General features: G+C 39.7%; 2 protein-coding genes across 4 annotated transcripts in view; both read left to right on the forward strand.

Annotated features, from left to right (window-relative positions):
* Positions 1 to 3,212: 3,212 nt before the first annotated feature.
* Positions 3,213 to 11,613, forward strand: LOC140951656 (serine/arginine-rich splicing factor 3-like). 3 transcript variants are annotated; one of them, XR_012167314.1, is made up of 5 exons: positions 3,213 to 3,337; positions 7,623 to 7,969; positions 8,342 to 8,850; positions 9,337 to 9,378; positions 9,901 to 9,980. XR_012167314.1 is itself a non-coding variant. In XM_073400951.1 (5 exons), the coding sequence occupies exons 2-4, from the start codon at positions 7,623 to 7,625 to the stop codon at positions 9,944 to 9,946; spliced, it is 435 nt and encodes a 144-aa protein (XP_073257052.1). In that variant the 5' UTR covers positions 3,213 to 3,337; the 3' UTR covers positions 9,947 to 9,980; positions 10,122 to 11,613. The 3 variants fall into 3 exon arrangements, 2 of the variants coding, with proteins under 2 accessions (XP_073257052.1, XP_073257053.1); XM_073400951.1 differs by lacking the exon at positions 8,342 to 8,850 and adding an exon at positions 10,122 to 11,613; XM_073400952.1 differs by lacking the exons at positions 8,342 to 8,850; positions 9,337 to 9,378 and adding an exon at positions 10,122 to 11,613.
* Positions 11,614 to 12,887: 1,274 nt separating this feature from the next.
* The window catches only part of LOC140952032 (serine/threonine-protein kinase 36-like), a 29,364-nt gene continuing 28,687 nt past the window's right edge, over positions 12,888 to 13,564 (forward strand). The window contains exon 1 of the mRNA XM_073401431.1: positions 12,888 to 13,020. Within this exon, the coding sequence (XP_073257532.1) occupies positions 12,937 to 13,020 (84 nt within the window). The 5' untranslated portion in view covers positions 12,888 to 12,936. The remainder of the gene's footprint in view (positions 13,021 to 13,564) is intronic.

The raw sequence follows: 13,564 nt of genomic DNA on the forward strand, positions 1-13,564 counted from the left end.
CGTTTTGAATGGACTGAGTCATTTTCTCAACCAACTGATTTTTGACAAGCATCTTTGAATTGATAATAGCTGGTTTATTGACCTGTGACCACACCCCAACGGTGACGTTGGGAATGTCATAACTTTAATAAATAATGGTAATAGGACTGAGTGGAGTCCAGTTAGGTCTGTAATCATAAGAGTGATTTACGATGGAGTCCCATTTGTTTAATCACGCGTATGATTGCAGACCGAATTGGATGACGTGTTACCAATTGGTCATAACTACAATTTGTTTTAGTTTTACCAGCTAGGGTTTTTTTAGGTATTTTCTAAACTTAAAACACAAAATATTCCGAAAGTGATTTTACTCGCAGTGAAAAAAAGAAAAGCTGCTTGTGTACAGATGCCCTGTCGTCTCTCTCCCCGATTTTTTCTGAGGGAAGGGGGGCGTCTGTACACAGGCTAAAGTGCACCCGTGATGGTGCGCACTATCCAATTACTTAGGCATGATGCGTACCGTCCTATTACACTGTACTATTAGTGCTGAAATCACGATAGTTGATAGCCAATCAGATTTTGTTATAGTTATGATTAACTAACTTACTGAGATATAAAATATCAGCAAGTCCACAACAACAAACCGTTGAGTGGTGTAGGATCTCTCAGTTGTATACCTGGATCAGTACAATAATGACTTGTACAAAATCATAAAACGGCAAACTGATCCTTACGGCAAGGGGATGAAGAAGTAAACAAAAGAATAGAACGAAAAGTATATATTTAAACAAAATTGCCCAATATTTCAGTTTGAAAGCAAATCTTTTTCAGGGGCTTAAAGAAAAACTTTAACTTACTGAGACACAAAGCTCCGGCCCACCGAAAGGTTGGATACTCGCGTGGCAAGCGTGCGCGCCAAGACATACGCTGGCAAAATATTAAACAGCAATTATTGAAATAGTGGCAAGTGTGCGCGCCAAGACATACGCTGGCAAAATATTAAACAGCGATAATTGAAATAGTGCAAAATCACAAAGCTTGGGGAAGTCGCCGCGATACTCATAGCCTGCGAGCAAGCTCTCCTGTTTGGGCGAGTGAAACAGGTCTCGCGAGAACGCACGAGCGAGCGGCGAAGCCCCTCGCTCTCGCGAGGCTCGCTTCGCTTGCCCAAATAGGAGAGCTTGCTTGCAGGCTACGATACTCACGGAAGAATAGCGACATTCAAGAGGTGAACCAGATTTCTTTGAATCATAATAACAATACCTCCAAAGGGAAGGAGGGAGGGAGGAAAGTATACAAAGAAAAATTTTAAAGGCAAGCAATCTAACGCAATACTGCTCTTACTACTGCCTGGTTGCAGCCGAATCAACATTTCTCCCTTAAGAAACATAGTTCTTGAAAATAAAGGGAATGTCGAACAAGAGATCTGGGAACGAGATTTCGTACCGAGAGTAATTAGCAAATGCAGGTGGTGATAAGCGCTGTAAGCAGCAGGCCTCTAGCCTGCTGGCAGACGTTCGAAAGGTCGGAAAAAAGGAATTGGGGCGTGAGAAGGGAGGGGGGTCCTTCGCGCTTCTCACGCGCCCAAAATCCCCTTTCCCTTTCAAACGCCTCGCACATGTTCTTGTGGGTGACGTGACGAGCTCAAACAACGTCTGCGTGGAAGGCTACTCGTCACGCAAGCTCGGCCACCTTGCGCAGTCCCCAAGATTAGGGACCAACCTCGACGTTGTCCAAAATTCCGGAAAATTGCCCTGGCGTCCCGATGATGAAAATCGCTTGCCCCAGTTTTTGAAAAGGTGGATATAAACGCTATCCCAGGGATAAATCTCCATCCAGTGGATAGCACAATTAGTTTCCGTTGTACTTATCTTCCGGATAGGGATTTATGGTCATTTATCAGATGGATAGTAGCCTGCGTAGCTGGCGGGATTGGCAGCGAGTGCTGTTGTTTTTTGGCAGCAGAACTGCGTACCCCGACCACAGCAATCTAGCCTGTTCCAGGCGTTCAGATCGTGGGGACGGCGCAAAAAGATGTGAGCAGAAAAAAAACACCTTATTTTTTTCTCGCTCTCTTCCTTCGCGTCGCACTCCACTATCCGAACGCCTGGAACGGGCTACATTAATCCCGCTGGCTACGCACGCTAATGGATGGCGATATCTAAGGTCTGAACCATCGGCGCCAGGGGATAAATGAATTCTTAGCGTAAAATGTTAGCGCTTTTCGTACAAAAAGCTTTTAAGCCTGTATTGCCGTTCAGGCAGCAGTATAATCGTCTGTACTGAGATCGAGACCGCTTGCTTTCAGTATATGTCGCCGAGCGGCGTTGCTAAAACGAGGGTAAGGGTAACACAAAGAGTGGGGGTAAGGGTAAGGGTGGGGGTAAGGGTAAGGGTAAGGGTGACTGTTAAGAAGGCATATTGTCATTAATTCCCTGTCATTAAGCATCATCTGGCATATTATTGGAAAACGGTGCTCTTTAAAATGAAAGGCTGGTCCAGAGCTGATCTAATTTCAAGGTTTGGCTAGCTTTCGCGTTTCTGTTTCAGTTAAGTATTTGCAACAACGTGACCGCAAATTAATTTTTTGCTCTTGAAAGGCTTGAATAAAGGCATGGATTAATAGTCTTCGATCGTTCTCTGTACACTAAAGGACTGTTTATTTGGGGATGTAGGACCCTGGGTTGGCGAGGTGATCCGCAAAAGGGTTAAAAAGCAAACCGCCTTTTCATGCAATCTTCGAACGTCCACAATCCCTCATGTTACAAAACATATGCCGACAATCTTTCAGATATGTTACATTTGGAGACGAGCAAACTGTACATCTAACACTCAGTTTCCCTTAAAAAAGGCAAATATATGGTCTTCAAACCGCGCCAAGTCCAAGACGTACGAATTGTAAAATTCAAAGAAATATAAAGTATAAAGAAGACAATTTTTGGGGGGAGAAATTTTGGATGAAAATCTAAATTGGAATTCCCACAACAATTCTCACCCTTTCCCTTACCCTCATCCTTCACCCCCACCCTTACCCTTACCCCCACCCTTACCCTTACCCTTACCCTTACTCTTTGTGTTACCCTTACCCTCGTTTTAGCAACGCCGGTCGCCGATCTACCTGCAACATACCCGCTGTAAATGACCGGGAAACTGAACACACGCTGCCGGCAACAAGAAACATCGCAGGTCTTTTCTTGTACCGCCGAATATTTGGGTCCCTCCCTCCCGAAACCGCGTGTACCTGGAACTAGTGTATTGCTTGCTTGTGATCTTTCCGCGCTGAAAAGCACGCTGTGGTCCACGCCGTTTAGTCGATCGCTTTTTGCGCGTTTGTAATCACACAGACCTGAAAATCAAGGTAGGTGGAAATTAAATGGTTTGGTTTTGTGTTTAAGGAAATAATAGGGTTCAAGGGTGGACTTAATCGTCAGTGTAACTGAATCACAACATCGGAAGCGTCCCATTATTGACTGCGTAGTGGAAGCTTATCAATCTTCTCGGTCGCGTAAATTTTCGAATAACTTGTAAGACTTAACTGCCTGTCTGCGTTTGTTAAATGCCAATGTATTTTTGTAAACTTTGGTTTGTGTCGCGTAGCATTTTTTCACTTCCGCAATTTTTAAGTTTATTCGCAGAGCATAAACGTTTGTCGAGTTAACGCGACGCCATTAAGTCTCGCCGTTACTAAGAATGCTTCGTTGTGTGGCGATTTTACGTCAGCTATGAGTAATAAATTATATTACACCGGAGATGAGCCCGATATTTTAGGTTACTTCAAAATATTATTCAATGTTTGGTTGGAACGATTCAGGCTGGTACGATCGTAAAAAGGAAATGTACAGGGCTTTCGTTGCTTTTAGGGACCGTCGCTCTAAAAACAAGTAAGTGCGCGAGCAAAATGACGAGTTTAATGCAACGAAGAAAAATAATGTCATATGTTTAACAATAAAGAACGCAAAAATACAAATACTGGTCATTTCTGGATGCATCTTTTAGCCACGAACGATGAATATCGCAGACGGGACATTTCTTAGCAATTTTTTGGATTTTGGCCAATTTAGCGTAGATTCAAGAGAGGTTAATATAGAAAATAACGAAAAAAGATTAATGTTTTTTCTCGTTCTACTCTCTACATTTGGCGTGTAAATTCGTCATGTTGTGGTGAAAACTCGTCATTTTGCTCGTGCATTCAGTTAGTTTTTTCCCGTATAAAGCGACGGTCCCCTAAAAGTAACGAAAGCCAGTTACAGTGCGTCAGTTTACTTTTTGTCAGAGCACAGTTGACATAAATTTTGTGGTCTCCGCTATTTTAAGCAAACTCTCTGTTAACAAGATCAAAGGGTGCCCATGGCTAACTTGTGGACTAATTATTTTAGAAATGAAAGGTGATAATAAAGCTGCAATTATTAGTCTACTGGTATATTGTAAGTCTGTCAAAAAATGAAAGTATGTTTTAAAAAAAGCAAAATAAGACAAATCAAAACGACCAAAAAAGGGAATAAAGGTCTCCTTCGGGGGGAGTCGAATCCCGGACCGGTTATCGATGAATGATTTTCCAGTAATCGGAGACCCATGTTTTGCGCACAGGGTTCTGTGATCGAAAGGGGGCAAACATTGTGAGTCGCTACAAGGAAATGTATGGCGTGGAGTTGTTTCTCTGTTAAAAGCAGTGTCTTTGGTCATAGAATGCCACATTTTGCCATGATTTTATGAGAAACGGAGGTGACTCATGTTGGTGCTTTGAAATTTCAAGTTTCTGTGTGATTAATGTGATAAATTCTATCGATAAACACTCCTTGTGTGAGGTTGAGTGTGAAATTTATGTTTACTGAATTTACACAGTGATCTACATAAAGAAAAGGTCTTGAAATATATAGTGCAAATTTAGGTATACATGTAGGGGGATTGGCTCATTTAAGCGTTTAAGTGATAATTACGTGTGGTGATATTTACAACGAGTGTAACTTCGCTTGGCCGCGATCAGCGCTCTGCGGCGCTGTGCGTGTTATGTCAAGACAACAATTGAAGGTATGTACGTGGCCATAAAAATAAAAAATCCTCCTTTACTTTGGTGTAAACAAAGTGACATCTGCGAAATATTTCATGGAAAGTACATGGTATTTAACCATTAGTAGATGAGGCAGAAATCGTATGAACGACTAAGATTTCCGATACAAAAGCAGTTAGAGTGTGTAAATAAATACCAAGTTGATATGCAAAATTCAGAGATTCTATTTCTTCCCTAAAAATGATTGGTGCTCTGGATCATGACAAAACATTTCGCTTGTGTTTTTTTGGCGAGAAGAAATCAAAATACTAATGTGGGGAAGATGTTTTTGTTTTTAAAGTTAACACATATCAAATTCAACAATACATAAACTTACCGCCGATTGTTGTGACAAACCAGCACAGCATTGTGATCGCTGCCGAGCGGAGCGTAATTACGCTCGTTGTAAATATGAGCACATGTAAGTACAACTGGAAAGGCTTAAATGAGTCCACATTCCCCCTCATTTATACCTAAGTTAGTACTATATATTTCAAGACCATTCAGACTGTAAATTTCACAGTCGACCTTAAGCAAGGAGTGTTTATCGATAGATTTCATCGCATTGATCCCACAAAAACTTACAATTTCAAAGCACCAACATTAGTTACCTCGGCTTCTCATAAAATCTCAGCAAAATGCGGCATTCTTGTCCAAAGACACTGCTTTTAACGGAGAAACAGCTCCACGCCATACATTTCTTTGTAGCGACTTGCAATGTTTGCCCCCTGGCGATCCCATAATCCTGTGTGTATAACTAAGTCTCACATTACTGGAAAATCATTCATTGTGCCAAAACAGCTAATGTAAAACAAGGCTGCTAAATTAATTATATTTAAAATTTTTTGCCCATGAAATTCTGCCAGAGGATGCTGTTTGAAGCTGGTAGAGCTTTATTTATGAAGAATTGAAAGATATATTCAAGGAAAACAAGCAGGGTTTTGACAGGAAAAGCCGTACTTTAACTCATTTCATTGCATTTGACGAATATATGGTCAAAAAGTGTCTCGCAAAACCGTCGCAAAGTCTCTTGCTGACGGCATTGTACAGCTGGCAATTCCCAGTCTTTTAATACATAAGGAGAATCAATATAATGATTCAGCGACTGTAAACATTTCCGTTTTTGTTGAACAAAGAAACATTTCATTTCAGAATGATATTTCACTAAAAAACATGAGATTGGGAGTCCTGTCATGAGAAAAGTGAAAAGTCATGAGCTTGGACCAGCTTGGGAGTTGAAGAGCAATTCAGTTGCTGATCTTTTTGTCATGATTATAGCCTGGGCAAATCAAGAAGCTTGAAAAGTTCTGTCTCAAAGTTAGCCATAGTGCTTATTTGAAACATTTAAAGTCCCCATGAAGACAACTTATCGTCCTGTGAAATGTACAAAGTCATAACATCAAAAGCTCTGGGCAATCACGGAAGAGGAACGATCTATGACGGTTGTTGTTTTTATATTGGGTGCTTTCGTGCGGAGCCAACTATATATTACGAACGGTGTCTACACCTGAGTGACACATTTGTATATTGCAGTGCCCACAATAACTTGTTCCTTACGCTACGTGTAATCCATAAGTTAAAAAAAGCATCAAGCAGCTATTATGAATTGTGTGTTTCATAACAGTCCGATTTACAGTTAAGCCTAACTGCCAATCATAATGATGTCTCTGAGTTATTGTATAAACTGCTGCAGTTAAAAATACAAACTACAGACTTTGAACCCTAATTTTTGGTCCCAACATCACAATTTATTGTTCTATTCAGGGAACATCATCTTTGAGGAACATACGATCCCATTCTCTACATTTTTGCAGTCTTGGTGCTTTGAATAAGTTGGGCAAGTGTCCCAAGAGTTCGATTCCACTTCAAGCCTGAAATTTTTCGGGTTCTTTTTCAACCACCTAGGCCCGGTTCACACACCGAACTTTTCATGAGCCAAACCTTATACTTTGAATTGAGTATATGAAAAGTTTGGCATCTGAATCATATTAGGGATGCCTGTTTCAATTTGAAACAACTCACCTGTTCTTTCTGCCTAGCCCAGCCGGAATTTCGCCTTTGGAGCAACTTTGGAATGGCTTTGATTCAGATGCCGAACTTTTCATGTACTGAACCTAATGCATAAATTATTATAACATATTTCGTAAGCAGTTTGACCAAAATGAGCATTTTTGGGGTTTTGAACTTAGTTCAGCTGCAATTAAGATCGGCGTCTGAATCAATTCAGGCCATCTTAATAATTTGGGTCAGCCTTAATTGGTATTAGGTTTGGTTCATGAAAAGTTCAGCATCTGAACCAGGCCTTAGGTTGTATTATTGTTCATTCTACTGCTAAGATCGTGTTCGCTTTCGTATCTTGTATCCGCAGTTCAAAATATGATTTGTTTCATATGTTTCATTTTGTGTTCCAAGAGTTAACATAATAATGGGAGTTGATTACCGTATACATATAATAATAATATGCAATTTTGTCATTGAGGGTCATGTGTTTACTAAGAATCTTCCTTTATCCAAAAAATGTTCTTTGTGGAATATTCTTAGAGAAGTTAGACAGACTAAATTGATAATTGCATGTGTTCATTTGTTTTTTTTGCAGATGGTAACCAAAGTGTATGTCGGAAACCTTGGGGATAATGGAAAGAAAGAAGAAATTCAGAGAGAGTTTGAGAAATATGGAAGACTTCGCGATGTTTGGGTGGCTCGTAATCCTCCAGGCTTTGCATTTGTGGAATTTGAGGATGCACGTGATGCTGATGATGCCATAAAGGATTTGGATGGGAAGCACATATGTGGAGCTCGTGTAAGAGTTGAACTGTCCCGACACAAAGGAGGTGGTCGCAGTCGAGGTGGAGGTGGAGGAGGCTACCGTGGAGGGGGAGGTCGCCGTTTTGAAGAAAGAGGTGGCTTTGGTCGTTATGATGACAGGTCCAGGTCACCCTATCGGTAGGTTTTGTTTTATTTTTCAGTGTGCTCTATGAATTATTAATAGATTGAATCCATTGGTTTAATGGGCAATAGTATTAGCTAGATTTAAAGAGGAAGGAAAAATCAGGCTGTTGTTTTGCTTGTAATTCTGCAATCAGTTTGCCATATTTAAACTAAGCTAATCATTTACAATTTGTACCTGTGTACAATCTGACACAAGCACCTTTATATGTAATCTACAGTTTTTATTTTTCAGTTATCTCCAATCATTAGAGAATATGTTATAGCTCTCCATAGTGCACTCCATTATTGTAGCCAATGAATTAACTGTAGTATGTTCTTTTATGTGTTTCATGCCAAATACATGTAACTGTTTGGGTTGTTCTTTAGGTTCATCCACTAACCTCGTCTTCGCATCTTTACCACATTTTTATGGTGGCAAGCTCAACAAAGTGTGGTGCCTAAGTGCACCTTTGTTCTCCATTCAAAATACCAGTACACAGGATGTTCAACAAAACATCAACATTTTGTCCAGCAGATTGTTCACTTCCTTCAATCAACCTCCAAATTCTGCCCTCGTCCATCTGCCACCAACCAATTCAACTCGACCTCCCTCTCTCTTTAAATTCACCACACTCTGCTTTTGTGCACTCGGATATAAGAAAGGATTTCTGCTGTCACCCACAACGTCACCCAAATGCTGCCCACGTGTCGTCAGTTCAAATCCATGGGTTTCGATTTGTTTGACAGCAGCATGCATTCCTCTCCTCGAATTTGTCAACCTCCCCCAGCCAACTCGTTAGTTTACCTCTTCAGCATGTGAATCGACACTCCAGTTTGTTTAACATGGAAACTTGTGTTTTTCCTCTCCTGCAATTAACCAAACTTCAGCTTTACAGGTAGTGGTTGAGATGTTTTGATTAGTTTTAAGGGGCAGTGTCACCTTTATTATTTTTCACTGTGAAAAGGCAAAAAAATTGACATGTAAACAATTCAATAACTTCAAATGAATTGTCTGATGTTATAAATGTTTACTACATACTGTATGCTAGAAGAAATTAAAAACTATTTTTGACTTTTATGTGGCTAGGATGGAAATCATTTCAGTTCAGTGAAGTTTATTATGCATGGTCAATTTGCTGCATTGTTTTTACACTCTGCTCATTCACTCTTACAACTAAAAGCTTTGGAGCAGTTTCCTAATGAATTTGTTTACCAGGCCCATGTCCTATGCCTTTTGATGTCAAATCATTTGCCTACATTGTAGTTACTAGCTTTGCCATGCTATATAGTTAAAGCAAACCATGTGTAATCTTTCATCATATCTGCACACGTAATTAATATTTAAATATTTCTACTAATATTGGTCTTTAAATGTAAAACAGGTCACCACCAAGACGAAGGGGAAGGTCTCCTGAAATGGACAGGTATAACTTTTGTGTTGCTAAATTATTAGCCTTGTTTTGGGACTGGAGTTGGCCTCTGAAAGAAAATGGCTTTTTTTGCAGAGACTTAAAGTTGGGTCTTGCAAAGGTAGCCCATAAGTAGAGCTGTCCACTTACACTGAGTAGAGCGTCTGTTAAAAGAGGGCTTTGACTGCACATTGTTCCATGGAGTGTTTATTGTCCAAAGCTGTTATTTGGGTTCTGTCTAGTGTACCTGTGGCATACCTGTAAATTATGTTAAAATTTTAAATAAAATTTACACCCTGTTATCTTCTTTTTTTGTCACAAGAAAAGGCATTAAACACTTTGCAGTCAATGCAAATTTTAAAGCTGGTTAACCTGTAGTAAGCAATCAGTCAGCCATTTTCGAAAGTGACTATTTGATACAAATTTGGCTGTATTGCCAGACTTGATCAGTTTCACATATTTATTGACTTATATATTGACCTTATTACCCTGTGTAATGTGTTACAAATATGGTTAAACGAACCTTTTTTCTCTCAGGTGGCAGTCAAGAAGGAGCAGATCTCGTAGCCCCAGACGTTTCTGAGTTTGGTCTTAGCAAATGCAGTTTTCAGCAACGGGTAACCTTACTCTTTTTTTTTTATCTTGTTTGATTATTTAAAGAATGCTCTGATATAGCGCAGATTCTGGCTGTTACTCCTGAAAAATTTCTGCTCTGATTTTAATGAAATAATATATTATCTTTCTTCTTTTTTCTGCAGATTTCTGGTGCTAAAGAACTCTAATGACCATTTGATTTACTCAAAACCATGTAGATGGCTACATATTCTTCATTCATATATACAAAGACAGTTTTTTTTATTTCTAATTTAATTGTTTTCCTATTTGTTCAGTTGTTTGTCATAGAAAAATTCAAGCATGTATCATTGAGTTTGTTCAACATTCCAATTTCTATCCAATGAAAGGTAGTTGTCCTGCATTACAATATAAAGCATGGATAGGTTTCCTTTCTCACCTTGCTCAGATCTACCTAATCACAGTAATAATACTTCATTCTTAAGACTTGCTTAACTGCATGTGATTCAATGAATTTGCTAGTTTCAGTGGTGGCTTTGGATAAACTTTGACTCACTGCTCACTACTAAAATCTTTCAATAAATCAGGCTAAATAAAATGAAAATCATTTACAGAAACCTCAGATGTGTACTTCTGAGTAGTCTGAGAAAATAACCAACTTTTCACAATACTACCAAGCAGCGTGCAAAGAATTTAAGTGGTGTTCGATAACCCGGATTTTGCTTTTGGGCTAGTGAATTCTGTTCTTAACTTGCCTGAAGGGCAAGTGAGGTTTTTTAAGGAATTCAAATTGAAAAAGAACTGTGAAATGAATCCTGCTCATCAAAAAGCTTTTTGGACTAGTTGAAATGAGTTTGGGCTAGTAGATGTTAGCTTGAGCTTGCCCAAATAGCAAGCTGTAAAAGTGATTTTCTTTGCACCCTGACCAAGGGTTTCTCGGGAAAATGATTTCTAAAGACAGGGAGCAGAAATTCCATATTGATGAGGTGTGAGTACCCAGATCTTGGTAGTGCTTCTGGTTGGTTGAAAATTTGACCGATCAGAAGTACTACCCAGATCAGGGTAGTGACACTTTATCAGTATGGAATTTACATGCTTGTTTCTCACTTGTCATTTCACGAAGAAACTGTTGGTGGTGTTGCAAAATGTCAGTCTAATGACGGCTGTTTTCTCAGGCTAATTTCTCAGGTGGCAAGTAAGCTTTGGCTTGTGCTTTTTAACTCTGCTAACTGAGTAGTTGACACACATGAAAGGTAAGAAAAAGACAGAAGGCAGTGTTCAAGGCAAAGTAACCACATTTTTTAAGTTTCTGGCCAGATGGCCTGTTGCCTACCATCTGATTTGAACTCTTTGTGGTGATGCACTTGATTTTAAAGCAAGTTTAAGCTTTAGTGTGATTGGTAAAATATAATCTTTTGTGATTTGATACTCTAGAACTTTGTATCTCGTGGAAATGCCATGAAGTCATGATTGATAAATACAGCGAGATAAGTGAGGATTGTTTTACTCAGAAGTGCATAAGAAACTTTTATTATTCTTGACATGTTTTTGCCTTTTTCCTTTATAACACAATCAGTGTGAGGATAGATAATCTTCTTACAGTTTAGAAATCAGTGTTTCTGTTTGTCAAATATAAGTGTTTGAGTATTATAGCCATTAAACTCTGTTATACTGTAATTGTTGCCTCGTACCTGTCTTTCACCTCTCATTTTTGTGCACCAGTACCGGGAGGGTGGTTAGGCATATCCACGGGCACGTGAAATTTTAGAGAGATTTTTTCATAAATCACAGCTCTCAGACTGTAAGGATGTCATTGAAACTTTTTATATAAAATGACTTCTTCCAAATCCTTTGCCCTCTACTTTTTCACTTACGCAAGTGCATGCCGTTCGTACAGGTAGCTACACCCTTGGTTTTATCCCCGGGGGGGGGGGGGGGCACTTGGGTATTTTTTGGGTGGGTCTGTGCCGCCCGGGACTCCAAATTGGCACCCCGTTCTAAAAAACAGTTCCTCTAAAATTGATACCCCATTCTAGAAATGAGCCAATTTTTTATACCCCGTTCAAGAATTCGCCCTAAAACTGACACCCCGTTCTAGAAACGGGACAATTTTTTATACTCCGTTCCAGAAAGATTGTAAATTGAAATAGCCCTGTTTTTTTAAAAAGATATTTCTTTATTTGTTCGACTTATACATCAAATAAATTCTTCTTCATAATCAGCAACAATTTTAAGCAGAAGATAAAGCCGTGATCCACAATTTTTTATACCCCGTTCTAGAAAACGCCTCTGAAATGGATACCCCGTTCTAAATCAGGAGCTTCAAAATCACGACCCCGTTGGGTGGCACATACCCGTATAGGTAATGTATGGGAGTAACCCCCCCCCCCCCCCGGGGGGGGTTTTATCCAAGTCAAAGTTTAACATAATAGGACAGCAGTGACTGAGACGACTTGACTTTTCCCGATATTTCGGACCGACAAGTCGTTCTTCTTCAAGGATCCCCTGAAGCTAACAAGGACGGCTTGTCCTCCAAACTCTTTATCAGCCGATTTCTCTTCGTCCCTTAAACCTGAAGAACGTTTGCTGGAGGAAAGTTATGCTCAAAAATACTCGGATATCCGGACTGAAGTTTTGTTTTATTTGCTTCTCTGCTGAACATGTACACGGTACTCGGAGATGCCCTGTGGCTATTTTCGTTAAAATTTGTTGTCGTGATGAGAAAGACGTGGAAATTCTCCCCGGAAATATCCTCTCGGAAGGTAAAAAAATGCGCACCTCTTCAGAGATAGTTCTACAGTTTTGGAGCCACAGGAGGTACATTGAGTATTCTTTACAGAGCAATGCTTCGGTGTACTCACCCTTTGTTCCTTACCAGGCTCTACCAGGCAAGAGAAGGAGCCTCGTTTCCAGATCAACATTCAAAATGGCGGCAACGTTTGACCGCGAAATATGCTTCTCGATTAGCAAAAGAAACAGCTTAGCCTCTCACGTTTAGTCATGGAGCGCTACCACATTCTAGAGCTTATTGGTGAGGGTTCCTTTGGGAAAGTTTACAAAGGACGGAAAAAATATAGTGGTCAGGTAAGCTGCCTGGAGGGTTCAAATATGTCGACAGCAACAAAATAAATTTATTATCGTCTGAATGTGGATGACCTTGATGTCTCTTTGGTTTCTTTTTGTTCAATCATTTATGTGTTTCATCTTAAACCGGAAACTCGTAAATGTAGTCTACATGTACAGCTGTTTTCTCAAGTGAATTTCATAAATGTTACACATTGGTATTAACTTAAGCTTATATTTTATTATTATTCATTCAAAATATTTCCCCGATTCTGATTGGCTAAAAGCACACGTTTAATTCACCATAACCAGTTACTGATGACCAAATTTGAAGGAATTTTGACTTTAACGAGGAAATGACGTCAAAAATGCAGCGTTTTCGCAGGTTAAGGCACCGTTAACCGAGAAGACCTGGGGACGAGGTTGAGTTGTTTTGGTTGTGAACTTGAAAAAATGGCGGACATTTCACTCGTTTCAAGAGTAAGAACTAGGCGAAAAAATATCTGAAAACATGGCAAGAACAGCAAGAAGACAGCTCGAAGGGCGACATCTGCTAGTTGGAGAA

This window comes from Porites lutea, chromosome 11 (assembly GCF_958299795.1).
Source record: "Porites lutea chromosome 11, jaPorLute2.1, whole genome shotgun sequence".
Taxonomy (NCBI): Eukaryota; Metazoa; Cnidaria; class Anthozoa; order Scleractinia; family Poritidae; genus Porites; species Porites lutea.